General features: G+C 36.5%; 1 protein-coding gene across 3 annotated transcripts in view; it reads left to right on the forward strand.

Annotated features, from left to right (window-relative positions):
* LOC135210134 (C-type lectin 37Db-like) overlaps nt 1-16504 on the forward strand; it is a 32536-nt gene extending 16032 nt beyond the window's left edge. For 2 of the 3 annotated variants that reach the window (XM_064242951.1, XM_064242954.1), the window contains 4 exons: nt 7203-7306; nt 9276-9384; nt 11956-12082; nt 14084-16504. In XM_064242951.1, coding sequence (XP_064099021.1) covers nt 7203-7306; nt 9276-9384; nt 11956-12082; nt 14084-14201 — 458 coding nt within the window. In that variant the 3' untranslated portion in view covers nt 14202-16504. Of the gene's footprint in view, nt 1-7202; nt 7307-9275; nt 9385-11428; nt 11538-11955; nt 12083-14083 lie in introns of all 3 variants that reach the window. The other variant, XM_064242953.1, reaches the window with a different exon arrangement.
* Nucleotides 16505-17913: the final 1409 nt, after the last annotated feature.

Below are 17913 nucleotides of genomic sequence, written 5' to 3' on the forward strand. Positions count from 1 at the left end.
AATTTAAACATTTATTCTTTACTATCACTACAGTTCTGTTGTATTTTATGAAAAAACTCCTCAACGTGGCAATAATAAAATTGTCGATGACAATGCACATTGCAGATAAGTTATTTTTATGGTAGTGAATGTTTTGATGTGACAAGGTGTTTGTACTTATGTCATCAGAAGTCAGGTTCCTACAGCAATCTTTCCTATATGTTCATATGACTGAAATGTAATGGATGGCACTGGGATATCTTTAAAAGACGTTTGTAGAAAAACAATGTGATACAAAATTCAAGTACTAAAGTGAGGCATGTATTCATACCATAGTGTCAATCGCTGGAGTGGCGATCACCCTGCCGAGCGTGTGACCTCGGGCAGCCATATTGAAAGGTCTCGGTCCAGCTCATAGTATTATATTTATTACTATTTTTCCTCTATTATTATTTTTCATATATTTTTACTATTATTGTTACCTTAATACTAGTAATAAAATTATTTTTACTATTATTACTATTAGTGTTCCTGGCAATTTCACAGAGAAAAATTACCTTACAAAAACAGGTTGGCCTAAACAGTCCAACCATTGTGGTCTAGGTTTAAGTTAAGCATCTGCTCTTGGATCTGAGCATTGTCTTGCATAACTGGTTCCTGTAAATTACAAGACTTTCTTTGCATACAGTCACTAAACACTAACTAAACAGTAGTGTACAATCACTAAACCTTAACATTCACAATACACTTACACACAATGAATGCTCACACTTACTATACACTCACTAAACACACATTTCCTATACGCTCACACTCACTAATCACACTTAACATACAATCATACTCAATAACACTAAACAATCACTGAATACTCAACACTCACTATACACTAACTGTTCACTAAACACTCATAAAACACTAAACACTGTACCCCAAACACTCGGAAAACATTGACTAAACACTCACTAAATCCTAAACATTTATTAAACACTAAACAATCACTAAGCACTCACTATTCACTAAACATTCACCAAGCACTCACTGTACACTGAACACTCACTGAACCCTAAACTCTCATTAAACACTAAATACTCACTAAACGCTAATGCTCATTAAACCCTTTAACACTCTCTAAACACTAAACAGTAAATTATCATCCACTCATCACTCATTAAACACTCACTAAACATGTACACACTGAACATTCACTAAATGCTAACATTCACAAGACATTCACTAAATAGTCACTGAATACTTACACACTAAACTTACTAAACATTCACTAAACACTCACTAAGTATTTACACTAAACATTCACTCAAACCATAAAGACTCACTAAACATTCACTGAATACTTACACACTAAACATTCACTAAAACCCTAAATTAAACATTCAATAAACACTTACTCATAAACATTCATTAAACAGTTACTCACCAAACCCTAAAAATTCGCTAAACACTTACTAATTAAATATTAACGATAAAAAAGGTTTCACTGTCACACTTATACTCGTACCTTGTTCAATTTGCGGGTTACCAGACCTTTAAAAATGGCCCCAAGGCTTTGCAGCGCCGCACTGGTGGAAGACCACCGAACTACGTAGTGTTGGTATAAAGATCGCAACTCTAAGTATGTATACACTCTATGATTCATACATTCTTTGGTTAAAACTTCAGTCACTTTGTTTATATAAACACAACGGTATATCTAAATGACATGAACATGAAAGAAGCATAGGTGAAGGTGCAACAGCCAAAAATATAAACAAACTTTTGCGCAGGAAAGAAATGTGAGTATTAATTACAAAATACTCGGTGAAAGCAGAAACGTAGAACATAAAAGACTATGATTATGTTCCTGGAAGTCTATATCGTGAAATGATTACCGAACGGAAATTATTACTGATAGCACCTTACATTTCATTACTGCGCAGCATTTCAGACATAATATGAGGAGACGTAACAATCTGAAAAGAAATTCCAGCGCAAAGGATATATAATTTTAGCGCTAAAAGCGTTGTCAATTATAAGTGTCTAACGGTAAGATAATTTGATCTTAGTTCCGACTTCATAAGTAGGCTAAAATAGTGTCAAGGTTCTTGATTTATAAAGTAAAATAATGACTCTCTAAGGGATGGTTTCCGTTGTTCCATACGATGTAGTTGACAAAACTAAAAACATTTAAAAACTCAAAGGCTTTAAAAAAAAAAAAACGGATTCAAATAAAAATACATTAACGTGAGACAGAGAAGCACCTAATTAAACGGGTTTACTGTTGGCAACTCTACGATATACAGTTTGTTGTTTGCGATCTTCATTAAATCTTAACATTTTCTTAGTGATTCTGGAATCTAACTATTAAGTAACGCCCACCAATCTGTTCTCGTGCTTAGCATTGGCTTTTATAGTTTGAATCTTTGATCGTACATAGTATGTACAACCTAGTATTATTTCCCGTTTCATGTAGTTTCAGACCAAAGACTTTATTTCTGCTTAATCTTGGTTTTCTATACCTTTTACAATTCCTTATACTTGCAAGTTTTTATTATTATTATTATTATTATTATTATTATTATTATTATTATTATTATTATTATTATTATTATACTCTTCCTAGTACTTCTGCTGAAAATTGTACTAGTATAATTCTACATGTAATACTGACCACCCTATAAACATAATTTGGGATAAATGTATATATATATATATATATATATATATATATAGATATATATATATATATATATACTTATATATATCCTATATATAAATACTTAAATATACCAAATACGGTAATCATTTCAGCCGACTTCTGTTTCGTTAGGCCTTGCATGCTTAGAAATCAACCTCATTTCTATTTACCTTGGCTTTCTGCGACTTCTTCCTTTAAACTCAATTTCTCTATGCTCAGCTTTCGATGGTTGTTGCTATTTTCTTCTTTAGTTTACCATATTCTTAATCATAAAAGATGGGTTCATGACAGAAAATGGCAATACTACGGAAGACTTCAAAATTTAATGCATCGCTCCCAACGTTTCAAAATAATCCCTCTCTCAAAGCCATGAAAACTTCATTAATTACACAGAAAATCTTACACATTGATTCTAAAAGCGTCTTCCTCAGATTTAGACTTTAATAAGGAAGTGAGGTAACCAAGGTTGCTAAGATCACGTATCTTCGGAAGTTACAACAAAACTAAAAGAATTCCTTGTAAAATGAACGATTTCGTGGCCGAGTGGAATGAGATTTGAATCCTAAGTTAAAATAAAACTGGGTTTCCAAATGATGACGTAAAGGTAGATATCACAAACGAGTTGAAGACCTAAGATTTGCAGTGTCATTCGAAGACATATTGGCTTTCGGGAACTTGAAAGGTACCTAACAACGATAAAATCCCATTCACGGAAATAGGCTATCACGAGTTGACGGGGAACAAAAGGGTACTATTAAAGTAGTCAGTCGTATATATAATATATATATATATAATATATATATATATATATATGTGTGTGTGTGTGTGGTGTGTGTGTGTGTGTGTGTGTGTGTGTGTGTGTGTGTGTGTGTGTACATATATACATATATAATCTCAAATAAAACACCAGGGTAACTCATATAACAAATACACATTGAATAAACTGAACTTTTCAATCCACTTAAAAAAATGTGAGAACAACCAAAGTCGGAAATGATGTTAAATGAACATATGACGAATCCTTCTTTGGTATCTTTGTCCCGTTGTTCTTTGAGCTGCCTTTCAGAACTATCTGTATCTGTATGATGAGACATGATACACGAAGGTTTTAACTCCAGTCAACTGGTTCCCACGCAAGAGAAAGTTAATAGCAGAAAAATCTAGGCGAGTCTCAACCGAGGAAAAAGTTGTCTGGTCTCAGTTGTAGGGACAACTGCGCGCTGATGGAAAAGTCAATTTTCCCGTGGAACATGTAGTGATTAAGTGGCATTTCGCTGCCTTGCTCATAATGCTTTCAGATTCTTATTTCCTTTCTCCTTACTTATGGCCTCTCAGCTACAAAGATATCCCAGCCGTAATTCTTGTGAACCATTATAGCTAATTCAAATACAAATTGTTTATTTCGGACACAATTGGCCATAGACAAACATACACATAAGAATACATAAAAACCTTCAAATTCTCAAGGGATGAAACTGAAAATTATTATGAGAAATTAATTTGAAAAAGTGGTGAAAAATGAATGAAATGCGGATTATGAAACCAAGTGATTCTTCATACTAAAAGGACATATACACATATAGCATATCAGAGTAAAACATCATAAAGAAATACTATATTCTTAAATAAGCAGCGCACCAAATGCACTAATTAATTAAAGAATAAACGAGGCTTTTCTAGCGATAGGGTCTGGCTCAGTGTGGCTTCAATATACCACTTGGCTGCTGCGAGACTGATGTTGCTTCTTGTGGTCTAAGAAGGGGTAATATGATGTTGAACATTATCTGATTACTGGTACGACACATGTTGCTAAAACCTACTTAAATTAGTTAACTATTTAATAAAACAGCAGTGGAGCGCGGAGTGTATTGAAATTATGGCGATGTTAACTTTTGAATCATTGAAGCTGATCAAGAGCATTCCCCACATAGTTTCACTTCGTTTGGTTTTATGTACAGCCCTCCACAGGGATGATTCCCTCTCTGGCGGGCCCTTATACGATTCCGAAATATATGTATAACTGTCTTTTTAAAATTTGCTTTCTTCTTGTATGGTCTTCACTTCAAGCGGTATTTTGTTGTGTATAGCCTTGATGCACAACGTTCAAATGCTCTCTCGCCTGACTTACAATTTGTTCCAGGTTCAAATAGCCTATATGCTTCGCTTGCATGTCTGATCACAATATTTATTTCAGGTCTAAAGAAACTTCAGTAGTTTCTCAGGTATTTGGTTCACCATATTTTAGTGCTTTAAAGACTGTAAGAAATATTTTGTATTCTCTCTTGCTTTTACTGGGAGCCAATGTAGCTCAATTAGTGCTGGGGTTATTCTGTCACGGGAACGTAGTCCTTTTATTAATCTGCAGACTATTTTGTACCCCTTGCAATATTCTTAGTAGGCAGTTGGGGGAGACCGTAGTACATAAAGTTGCAGTACCCAAGCCTTGAAAGTATCTGGTTGCAAATTGCTATTTTCAGAGTATCTTCGTTTAGGCATTTTCAGTTTCTGCACCGACATCCATATTTTGATATTTTCATTACTGTATCAATTTTACTTATGGCATCTAATACCTTTTCAACAGGAAAATAGAACAGAGTATCATCAGCATACAGTTTATAATTAACCTTGTGCTTACTTTGAATTCTATATAGTTCAATTGTGTAAATGCCAAGTAGCAGTGAACCCAGAACGCTGCCTTGGGGAACTTTCAGAACTATCTGAAAGTTCCTTTCGTTAGGTCTTTCCTTTCTGATTTCACATTTGATATAAGCACTGCAATCCCAAGCAGATTGTTGTCAACTGTGTCCAATGCTGGATTTAGGTCGAGCGTAACCAGATGCCAAATTTTTCATTTGCTGTGATTTGTAACACTTCGTTTATAATTGTGCACAACGAGGACTCTGTTGAGTGTGTGTGTGTTTTTTTTTTCATGTATAATGTTGAGTTGTTTCAAGTGTATCCACATTTATCGTGAATCACCACCCCTATAAGTTTTCCTTTATAGTCCGACTTTATACAAGCACGCTTTTCGCCATTTGGGAAGGAAGCCTATGCTAATCTCATTTTGACACTCAAAATATGGCTCCCGCAACTGATTAAAGTTTTTTGCCTCTTTTAAAATCACTTATGGAAAACAGGTCATTTTCACAACTTTTTCTTTCTTTTCTCATTTTTTCGATGTAATTCATATTCAGTTGTCTAAATTGACTGGATTGCTACTTCTCATTATGATCACTGGGGCTGGGAGATCTGGAGGGTCCTCCTTATCTAAACTATGATAGACTCTATCTTTTTACTACTTTTATTTTGGGTTTAAGTTTACCCTTCTCATTCACCGATATATTGTCGATTTCCTGAATCTCCTGTTATGCTTTCTAAGTTTTTGCCGTCTTGAAATCCTACATATAAGTGTCCGTCACTTGTCATTTTAACTGTTCAACTGGCGCCGTTATTTTACTCCTAATTTGCCTCTTTTCATTTGCTGCTGCCCTCTCCTCGTTCGCAGATTTAATCAGAAGCACTTTTTTTTTCTTTTTTTATTGATTCAGCACATGTTTCATCTGTTTGTCATAGTCGTTACATCTTTATAAAATTTTCAACTTTGTTTTTAATTTCGTCGATGTTGATCATTACGCCACACATTTTCTGAGCCGAATCCTGGATCAACTTTGCTAATATCTCTGTGTTTGCTTTTATATCTTCAAGTTCATCTTCAATTAGTTTTTTGTGTTTTTGTCCAGGCATCTTGCAATTCTTACAGATGTTCAAAATGTTGTCACTCCGAAGTATGAGAGTGTATTTGTCCTCAATACCTGAACATCTGTAGTGGAACTATGTACCACGTATTTCACAGCAAGCTCCTTCGTCATCAACTTCATCAGAGCAATCTCCGTTTGATCTTTCGTCTACTTGATTTAATTCCTACAGTATTTTTTCTTTTTCTTTCCTTTTCTTCGTACTCATTTTGAACACTACAGACACGTCCTACCCACACTACCGCTGTGGAAGGGAATTAATATGAAAGAGCAATTTAGTCTTCCCTTCTGATGCGGCGTACTCCATTACTTAGGAGTTTGACATCGATAAAACCTTTGATCACACAAGTCTTTCTTTTTAACCTGTTCCAAATTGTAAGTCCTCCTTTTTGGTGCCGTTATAGTATGAGGCCTACCTTTTTTATTCTGTTATAGTAGAAGGCCTACCCGGTTTCAATGTGTCCTACCTCAGTAAGAGTGCATTTATAGATATAAGTAATAGGCAATTCACAGAAACTAATTATTTTTCACATTTACTTAAAAAAATTAATCTATAATTTACATGGAAGTGATTCTAAAATATGCATCTCCAAACCAAACAGAGATATAATTTTGTAGGCCACATTGAACCCAGAACGCTACCTTGGGGCACTCCCTTCTTATTCACACCGCTTATATTTTGTTTCACCTCCTACTTCATCTGGCTATCTATCTCCGCTGACCTTGCAACAATAGACTGATATATACGATATTTACACTTGTTTCTGTTTCAGCGTGTTCCGGACCTAACTGCGAAGGGGAATCGTTCGCGTCCCGATGGACAATGCCTCTCATGAAACTGGGGGATAAGCAGTACTACCTGGGAATCTTTTTCAAGGTAACGAAGTTTTCATTTTTGGAAATATTTACATTCACAGTTTTAAGTAACTAAGGTCACACTTAACAACCAGTTCATTGAAGAATCATAGTCACATACAACCTCATAGACAGACAGACATACCTTCATTTACAAGGGCAGTGGTTTGCGTCAGTCCTGCCACCACAAGTCGGTATAGGGATGTGAATGGGTACCAGCACCAGTTGAGAGTCAAGAACGGCTGGATAGGATTGCTCTACCCATTTGCCCCTACACGGAGGAAAAGGCTCTTGGTGAAAAATGTATATCACAGAAACACAAAAACAAACGCAAACACATACACACACACACACACCACACACACACACACACATATATATATATACTCTCAGTGGGGATCATATTAATTAAACTATTAATTTAATGCTTAATTAAATGGTTTTGATACTGAGATACAATAAAACAATAAAGGGAAAGGTGGTCTAACATCATCTGTACCAACTACTCATTATCATCTTGACAATGAAACCATTTTATTATTGTTCATTATTCAGAAAATTATGTCTCTATATTTTATAAACTTGTATAGAATTTTTTTAAAGAATTGTTTGTACTTCAGTTTTACAGTTTATACTTAAGTTCTCTAAATAACTTTGTGAAAGATTATTTGACCCTTTACCAATGACCTACTTTTATAACAAGGTTTCTGTGCCTCGTTTGAAAACCGGGACTCAAAATTTCATAGCTCTCAAAGATGTTTTGGACTTTCTTCAATTAAGATACTGTAGTCTTCCATAGTAACCAAAGATTGATATGCCGGTGGAATTGTGTTCTTGGGAAGGATACGTTTAAAGTACTCCTCCAATCACACTACTGCGACTACACAGTCAACAGTTAATGCCATTTTTGCAATCATGACCTTGATTTCTGGCATTCAGGGGAGCTATGAATATTATAGTCCTTCTTTACTTCCGGAGTTGTAAATAACACTAAGTTTCGTACTCTTGTCCGTCCCAGCTTCATGTATGTCCGAATATTCCGAGTGTGTTTTTGCTTGGGCAAAGTGTTAATACAAGGAAGATATGGAGCTGTATTAAGTATTCCGAATAACAATTGTAAGATTTTACATTATGCTAAACAAAAAGGTAATGTTTATTTTTCATGTAAACCCTCACACGAGACATCTAGTAAATAACAACAAAAAATCACTAACCCTGGAGTTGAACTTGTACAAATCTGTAAAAAAACATATTATTCTGTTCTATTATCAATATAAAAACTAAGCTAATAATATAGACGTAAAATTGTTCATCTTATGTTATACTTTCAGTTAACAGGCAGGTTCCCCACACAGGAATTAAATAAAATCTTTGTAACTGGATCATTATGCTTCATATAAATTGGTCAATATTCTACTGGTCAACGTAATCCGTCTTTCTTAATTTATTGTGAAAACGTTGGCAAAATAATTTTCAATTTTCAAAATTAACCTCCCGGTAACATCCAGGTCTTTTACCGCCTATATCTAGATAGCGGTTAATTCTGTAACATTACTATCGTTATTAAGAACTCCTTTTACAAATGCAGTCAGTCTTAAATTGGTACCTTACAGCTATTTAGGTTCTTAGCATTAAATAACGAATAATTACAAAGTTTTCAAGGAAAAAATTCATAAATGTAAAGTCGTTGCCACGTCAATGATAAGATCTGAAAAAACACAAAGTGACTAATGAAAAGGAAAGGATAAATAATTCTTAAATCAAATATTTGTCTTGTGATGTGTGCAAAAGGAATTTTTCCAAAATGAGATATTCACACGAACCCTTTCTGTTTCCAGTCAATTTGAACCATGAAACACCCAGATAAAAATGTCTAAAGCTCACACAACAAAAATAAACCAACCCACCCACAAGCACACACAACTACTGTCTTTTCACCAGCGACCACCATGCTTTAAGGCACCTTTGCTTACTAACGAGGCCCTTTCCAGGCAAACTGGTACAAGGCTGCACAGTACTGTCGCTTCCACGGAATGCATCTGGCGGGAATCGAAGATGAAAGGGAAAACAGATTCTTGGAGCAACACATACAGGAAGCAGGTCAGCATGAGTAATGTTTAAAAAAAATTATATATATATATATATATATATATATATATATATATATTATAATATATATATATAATATATATATGTATATATATATATATATATATATATATATATATATATACATACAGTGTACATAAAAAAATTCTAATCCTCCTCTAACAAAAGAAACGAATGCACTGGCGGATAAGTATAATTCATCCTATGTTATTAAGAGGTACTGCACTGTATTTACAATAGAACTGCCCCACTCTGACCCATACTCTATTTCCTATTAGACTGGGATAATGTAATGGTTCCTTACTCTACTTGCTGATCAACGGAATATGCACGACTTAGTGGGTGGCACTTCTATATTTCCTAACACATGAATTAGTCCCATATATTATCTAGAAGTATATCAATGCTCGTACACAACAGTTACATAATTTATGTCGTTAGCCTATAATTAAACATCTGTCTCAGTCATTCCATCAGGCAATGATTGTGGAAATAAAGAAAACTCCAGTTCATGAAATTAGCAAAATGCTTCGAGAAATTAGACTCTGATCATGATTTTGAACATTTATCACATTCTGTCATCCTATGGTAAAGAATTATATTTTCTAATAAATTGGAACTGTTGGCTTGCTAAGACATGAATTCTGAGATATGCTGAAGCTACCACTGTACACAGTCAGAGATACTCTGTAATATCAGGTTACCAAAACTTTATAGGAGAATTATGAACATTAATCTAAAAAAAAACTGTTCTACTGTGATGACGAAAGCTGCGTGTAGCGTAAGTGGAGCTACAAAAGGCTTATGACAGAATGCCACAGCAGAATTGTAATGGATGATGATGATTCTATGGTGTAGAAGATTAGTAGATAAGTGATTAAAAAGCTTTAATGATGGATGTGAAGAGGGCCTTATAAAATGTAGAGAGGAGCGCGACGGTTAGACTCGAGTGTGTTGCGCCTCCATGGCTGTTTAATATCTTCATGTATAGCGTAATGCGAGAGGTCTGAAAAAGGTTATCGGATGTAGGTGTTCAACTAACTGTGAGATCGAAAATGAGTCGTGAATCGGGTGTGGAATGGATGGTGTTTGCACAAACACACACACACACACACACACACACACACACACACACACACACACATATATATATATATATATATATATATAGATATATATATATTATATAATTATATATATATATATATGTGTGTGTGTGTGTGTGTGTGTGTGTGTGTGTCTGTGTGTGTGTAACCAATATATTTATTTATATATATACATGATATATATATATATTTATTTATATATATACATATGTGTATATATATACACATATATACTTAAATACTGTATGTGCGTGTGACTTTACATATGCTCTGGGGAGGGGGAGGGAGAAGGGGTGAGGTTCATAGGCTACCAGTTCTTACACTGCTTACCGACTAAAAGAGCGATGATTAAAAAAAAATGGGAACAGACAGGCATATTTCAACCACATCTTATGAAGATCCTGGGTCTTTCAGAATAAACTCATAGGCAATGTCACTGTACAGTAAATTCAGCAGCATAAACACCACTTGGAAATTTCTCGTCTTGACACGAAGAATTGAACAATCAAGTCTTTCGGAAAAAAAATAAAACATAATTCTTCCATACACTATAGTACTATATACCATCAATTCGGTCTTCAACTCATTATTTCCAAGTCTTGGTAGCATGGCGCATTTCACTGTTTTATGTACCTGCATACTCACAAACATATCCTACTCTATCTTCATTTGTTAGCTTGCATGTTTGTGTGCTTAGAACATTAGCCGGCTTCGTATGATGACTTGCATGTCTATGTGAAGTTTCGCATCTGTTCTGTTTGTCTGCTCTCTTTTGGTTAATGAATTCACTTGCCTCATGTCTAATCTTTATCACTTCCTGTACATCAGTTTCTCTCACTACCTTCCAACACACCGACCGGTGAACCCTTTCCAAGTTCTTCCCTGGAACACTTCTCTCACTGACAATCCCGGTACCCGAACTTTTCCAGGCTAACTGGTTCAAAGCATCCCAGTACTGTAGATTTCATGGCATGCACCTGGCTTCCATCGAGAACCCCAGGGAAAACACTAGGCTGGAAGGCTATGTCCAGGATATGGGTAAGAATAACTAGTGGAGTTCTTCATTTGCTAGTGACCAGGTTTGTAATGCTTGCTTAGAGTTCTTGTAGTCGTGTGATCAGTTCATTGTAAGGAGAGTTCTTCAGTTCTTAACCAATGTATTTGTTGCTTTCAGTCAAGCTCTTGTTTCTTAACCACTACATTTGTCGCGGACAATGAATGAATACAATATGTAGCCTACTACTTTTTATGACGGTACTACTGCCGGAACTTAATTATGTAACGAAGGCCTTTGTACAAAAGGACTTAACTTCACATTCAACTTGATTGATAGATTTTAACTTTTCGTCTCACAAAAACATTTATACATGTTGATATCTGTATAACCTAATTTTTAAGAATCCAATTTCGACCTCATTACTGTATGCAAATTGATCTTCTCTATTCCACCCTAAAGGACTAGGACACGAGCACTTCTGGACTTCTGGAACCGACCAGGGAGAGGAGGGGAGATTCTTCTGGATGTCCAACGGAAGGCCCGTCACTTTCACCAACTGGAATGCCGGCGAACCTAATAATTTCGAGTGAGACTCTTGCATCCTCTCTTGCTGCATTGCCATCACGCTTATATGCTTGCAACCCTTTTACGACTGGGCTTGTATGAGAAAGGCGCCTTTCAATTATTTTTCTTTTAGTTTTGTATTATCTGGCTTCAAGATTAAATGCGGGGGGCCGGAGAGGGAGGGGTTGGGGAGCAGGGTGTTCAACAGATATTTTTGGTACATAAACCTCGGTATCTTCAAAGAGGAATGCTTGGAATGTTGTTCACTCCTATGTGTGTCATTAGCACCCAGGATGTTTACCTTTAAGACAAAGTTGCTCAGGCAGACCGCTATCTTTTCCCAATAGTGGTAATCAAGATGTACCTACTTTATATTGTCGTCTGGCGATATCCCACTTGACCGTCTTACTGAGCAAGTGCAGGCATATTTCTTTTCAGAGCAAAATAACCAATATTCTATTACTTCGGTCCTCGATGTAACAAAGCTCTTTACTAAATGTCTCCATTAATTTTTCTAGTAAAAAAGGAACAGTCTTCCTAGCGATGTTACTGGTCTGTTTATGCGTACAATGATCCGTTTGTTGACGTGTGTAGTTATATTACATCCATTTTTTACTCTTCTTTCTGAACATATAGTTCTTCCTACTATCCTAAGTAGCACGACCGCTTTAATGCTTCTAAATGACCTTGTTACTTTATGATGGATTTGAAAACTTATTCAACTCCCTATTCCTCTATTAGTACCTTGAATCAAAGCCTCGTCTTTTTCTTTAATCTGTCGATTTCAAGCTTTTTGATCTGACACTGCTTTCATACCCATCTCTATTGGGGCTACTCGAGTTTCTGTTCTCGTCACTACTACTTTTCATAAGGAGCTAGTTCCTTGTTGGACGAGTGGTTCTCGCGCTCGGCTACCAATCCGGTGGTCCGAGGTTCGATTCTCGGCTCGGCCAAAGCGGAATCAGAGGAATTTATTTCTGGTGATAGAATTTCATTTCTCGATATAAAGTGGTTCGGATCCCACAATAGGTTGCAGGTCCCGTTGCTTGGTGACCAATTGGTTCCTAGCCACATAAAAATATCTAATCCTTTGGGCCAGCCCTAGGAGAGCTGTTAATCAGCTCAGTGGTCGCCTGGTTAAACTAAAATATACTTAACTTTTTTTCATAAGAAGCTTCTTTAATGTATCTTGTCCTTCATGCGCATTTTTCTGATGATTCGACCACCAATAATTCGAAAATCTCAACCCGGTCATCTTCTGTTGCTTATTAAAGTCAGTCCAGAAATACTCTTTCTTGATCTATGAACTCTGGTCTTGAAAACTTATTTACATATGATTCTATAGCTTGGCAAAATTCAGTTGGTCCAAAAGACAGGTCTACCTCTCTCTGCTTCTGCGCATATCCATTCTATTTTACTTTTATTGAAAACGAAATCTGCAAGTCCCTTCTGTTAGTGTATAGAGTGAGGTTAATTAAAACGTGTCCTGATATGACTCAGTTTAGGGTGCTAAATCTGTATTTAAAGAATGAGGGATAACATTTAAACGTAGTAAAATTTATTCATCTTCCACGTTTCAAAACATCACGTTCAGTGTCCCTGGATCTCATCTCATCTCTCTTGATCCTCTTCCTCCCTGTCACAGTGTGGCTTCGCCACGTTTTGTTATCATTTTGATTTGTTATGTTTATCGCCACGTTTTGTTATCATTTTGATTTGTTGTGTTTTTCGTATTGTAACCGCGACTTTTTGAAAGACATAAACCGCATTTTTCCACATTTTACAGGCATAATTTGACATTAAGTTTGCTTCCGGTCCACTCGACAAGTTTTTTTTCTAATTACTCTTCTCTCTCTCTCTCTCTCTCTCTCTCTCTCTCTCTCTCTCTCTCTCTCTCTCTCTCTCTCTCTTTTTAACCAGGCAACCTTCCAGTCAGAGACACTGAGTCTCCTCCTGTTTACGGTTAACATGCTCATGGCAATGTCGCTGGGAAAACGCTCATTACTATTATTATTCGCCACAGGTACGAAAACGGCGAACAGGAGCACTGTCTAGAACTGTGGAACAGGGACGGGAAAGGCCTGAAGTGGAACGACAGCCCCTGTTCCTTCGAGACTTTCTTCATTTGCGAGGTGGCATAGCGGAAGAGGACCTGTACAGAAATGACAAGATCGAAAAATGACGGTCGTCAAACCGGAAGGTGTTTTATGCAGATTCACCGACGGTTTCTTCAGATCGTAATATAATTATATTTAAGGTCTTACTATAAATAAAAATTATTGTTTTACTTTTTATATATATATTTTTCTAAGTGTTTCGAGCAGCCGCAGTGCATTGGCTTATAGATAGGATACAGTCGTTCATGATTTCGCTCAAGGTATCATATTGAATACCCAATGTCAGTGGTTTCACTGCGATTTCAAAATATTGCTTTAAAAGCAATGTCAATTCCCTTTACAATGCTCTCAAAATGACCCTATTGCTGTTATTAGTTTCCGAAAGACTGACTCCATGACGTTGAAGCATCAAAATGCCTTCTATGTGGTACCTCAGATTCACAGATTCCATCCTAACTACCTCTTAAGAGACTTCATCTCTGGCTCAGCTGTTCCCCACAAAACATTTACAGTTATGCTTCCCACCACTTCTCTAAGAAGGCAAAAGTTCCATTCAATTAAGCACACAAAACATTAGTTTACCAAAGTGCTTGCTCAAATATATTAAAACCACCTTCTAGGAACACTTACTGCCATTTCGACAAAAAGTGATACCATCAGAGGAAATCCGGTTTTTTTTTTTACCATAAGTCAATTAGAAGATTAACTGCTCTTGAAATGGTAGTTTTGTCATTCATATTTTCAATATCTGGCGAGCGCAAAAAGTAACATCAAATTCGAATTACATAAAGGTTCATAAGTCGCCTCTTCTCAAAACGATAGCTGTGGAAAAGTATCGTAATAGTGAATGAACTTCGTTATTATTATTAATTAAAAACAAAAATCTTACTCTATAGAAAAAAATTTATACCAACTCTTCGAGAAGCAACTTTAATTATAAAAGCCGTTCCTTTTAAAAAAAAAATGAGAGAAGGAAAGAAGGTAGTATAAAATGTACAATAAGAGTTCGGCTCTGCACTCAAGAGACTGAGTAGTCGAAGAGGCTCAGAGGACAGGATTCAAGAGTCAGTAGTTTAAAGAATCAAAGGTGCAACTCAAGTACGAGGTTGGTTAAGTGTCTCTGCGTAAATTCCTCCGGTATGGGATAGCTGGAACTCTTTCTGCAATCCCAGATGTTAGCCATTCCGGGTTGCACGCGACTGTAGGTGCTTAGTTGAGCCAGAAGTATTATGAAATATGTGAATCGATGACAAAAAAAAAGCTAGTAAATGTGATTACAAGTTACAGGCACAAATGTACGTATGTATAATTATATTTAACTCAAATTTTCTAAGATAATTCTGTAAAATTTTGTAATATAATCTAAGAGTCGACAGACACAATGCACAGACGTAATCAGTTTTGCTTGTATGTTTTTCTAAGATTTTCAGTTGCGATAGAAACCTCTTCTTACCAGTGATTAGTGTTGCGTTAGTATCTTTCCTGTGGGGGACAAGTATGTACTTGAATCGAAATTAAGACAAGGTCATGGAAATATTTCATTCTTGCAGACAACCAGAAGTAGTAAATGTAAAGTAGCGTTGGAGACCCTCTTAAGAATGATACTGGTCTTGAAACTATAGTAGATTCATATCTCCGATGCATCTGATGTCTAGGCCAGTCCCTTACGACGCCCCTGATTGGCTGTTGATAAGCCAATCACGGGGCTGGAAACTCTCAGTCTCTCTCAAGAGTTCACACAGGCAGGATGTATGTTCCACCTCTCCTGAGGGATACGTCTTTCAAAGCATCCCTCGGGAGAGGTGGAACATACAACCTCCCTATATGAACTCTCGAGAGAGACTGAGTTTCCAGCCCTGTGATTGGCTTATCAACAGCCAATCAGGAGCGTCGTAAGGGACTGGCCTAGACATCATATGCATGGCTGATGTGATTCTACTATAGTTGATGCGGACGATGTTTTTCTCTCATTTAATCGCTCTAATTTTTTTTATTTAAAATTGATGCAGCATTCTCAGGTGGAAATTACACTCCCACTAGCATATAACATATAAGTCTCTCCTATGTAATTGTGTTCCCTCCCCTGACAAATTAATTTATACCGCTCCTTTCATATGAATTTAAATTTTGTCTTTATCAGATTTCTTTAGTTGTTGAGGAACAATACTTGATGTGTTATAAGAAGAAAAATATTCTTATGTACAGATAACTAATACTACCTTTCATAAACGTGACTGAAATAGAAAAACTTATATGTAAATAATTTTCGCTTTAAGATTATATATTGTACAAAATGAATTCCCTTTATAAAGTGTGTAACAAATCCACCAGAGTCGTTTTCTTGGTAATAATGCAGTTAATCCTTTGAAGGCAAAAATGTAAGAGTTGCTGGACCTCTGGGTTTTAGCAGTTCACATGAGATGAGGCTGCTTGCCTCCCATGTAGCCTTTTCTAAGAAATTAACGAGGCAGAATGGATTCATAAATATATCTCCCCACACTTCCGTCCTCACCCAGGAGTCGAACCTGGGTTCGTCAGCCGATATCGAACCTGGGTTCCTCAGCCGATAGGCAAGGATGCTACTGTTAGAACCATGCAGTATAAATAACAATATAATATTTAGAGTGACAGTACAAACGAACATACAGGTGACTGGAAACTTAATACTGACACCTAATTAAGTGGAGAAAAAAGACGGAAGAGCATTAATTTCATTAGCGTCATAGGTCAGTATCTATTTACAAACCTAAGCGTCTGTGGGTGTATATGTGGGGTGGGGTTAGGGGGAGATGCTCAACCTTTGCTCTAGTCTCAAAGAGAGAGAGGGAGAGAGAGAGAGAGAGATGGGTAGTGAGGAGTATTGAAACCGAAGTCATTCCCACATGAAAAATTTTGCATTGGAAAAATTTGGTGCATGGTTCATCTTACAGGGTTTGAATATCAATCTGCAGTGATGAAAGACATCCTGTTTTTCTAAATAGTAAATAATAAGATGTACTGCATAATCTATGTCATTACAACTTCCTTATCACAGAGCAAACGAAGGTATCAACCCTCCAACTCAAATAAACAAATTCCCGCCCTCACCTCCACCGCCATCATCATCACCAAGACCATCGAACCTCTTCTGTCTCTTTCCACTTTCCATCCCTTCCATTCTCACCTCCTCTCCTCTCCTCTCTTCCTCCTCCTCCTTCCCCTTTCTCCTCATTGTTAGGATTATGCATTCCGTTGCAGTGTGCTCGACTTGCGTAAACAACCGTTGTTGTTTATTCACAAAATAGGTGATGCAGACGAGGCAAGGAAGCCACGGATTCTTCGAGCTGCACAAATTTCGCCATAATATGTTATACTTCAGTGAGAGCAGCGTCAAGTGGTGGGGCCAATTACCATGATATTTTCCAATATGTCGTAACTCAGTGGCGAATGTTCCTTCCCATTAAGTAAACACTTTAGACAGCGCGCAATCATTGAAAGCGACTTTAAAACACGCTCGACCAGTGATGACAGTTGAAGAAAATATTGGGATCTTTGATTATCTGTTTCCTCTGCTTAAAACGCAGTCCCTAGAATTACTTGGCAGACACACTAATCAGAGTAAACAAGCACTTTAGGTAACGTATAATCGAAAATAACTTTAAAATAGGTCGATCAATGATGACAGCTGAAGACTGTATTAGTATCTTTGAATTTCTGCTTCTTTTGATAAAAGCGTAACCCCAGAATTAATTGGCAG

Source organism: Macrobrachium nipponense, chromosome 39 (assembly GCF_015104395.2).
Source record: "Macrobrachium nipponense isolate FS-2020 chromosome 39, ASM1510439v2, whole genome shotgun sequence".
Taxonomy (NCBI): domain Eukaryota; kingdom Metazoa; phylum Arthropoda; class Malacostraca; order Decapoda; family Palaemonidae; genus Macrobrachium; species Macrobrachium nipponense.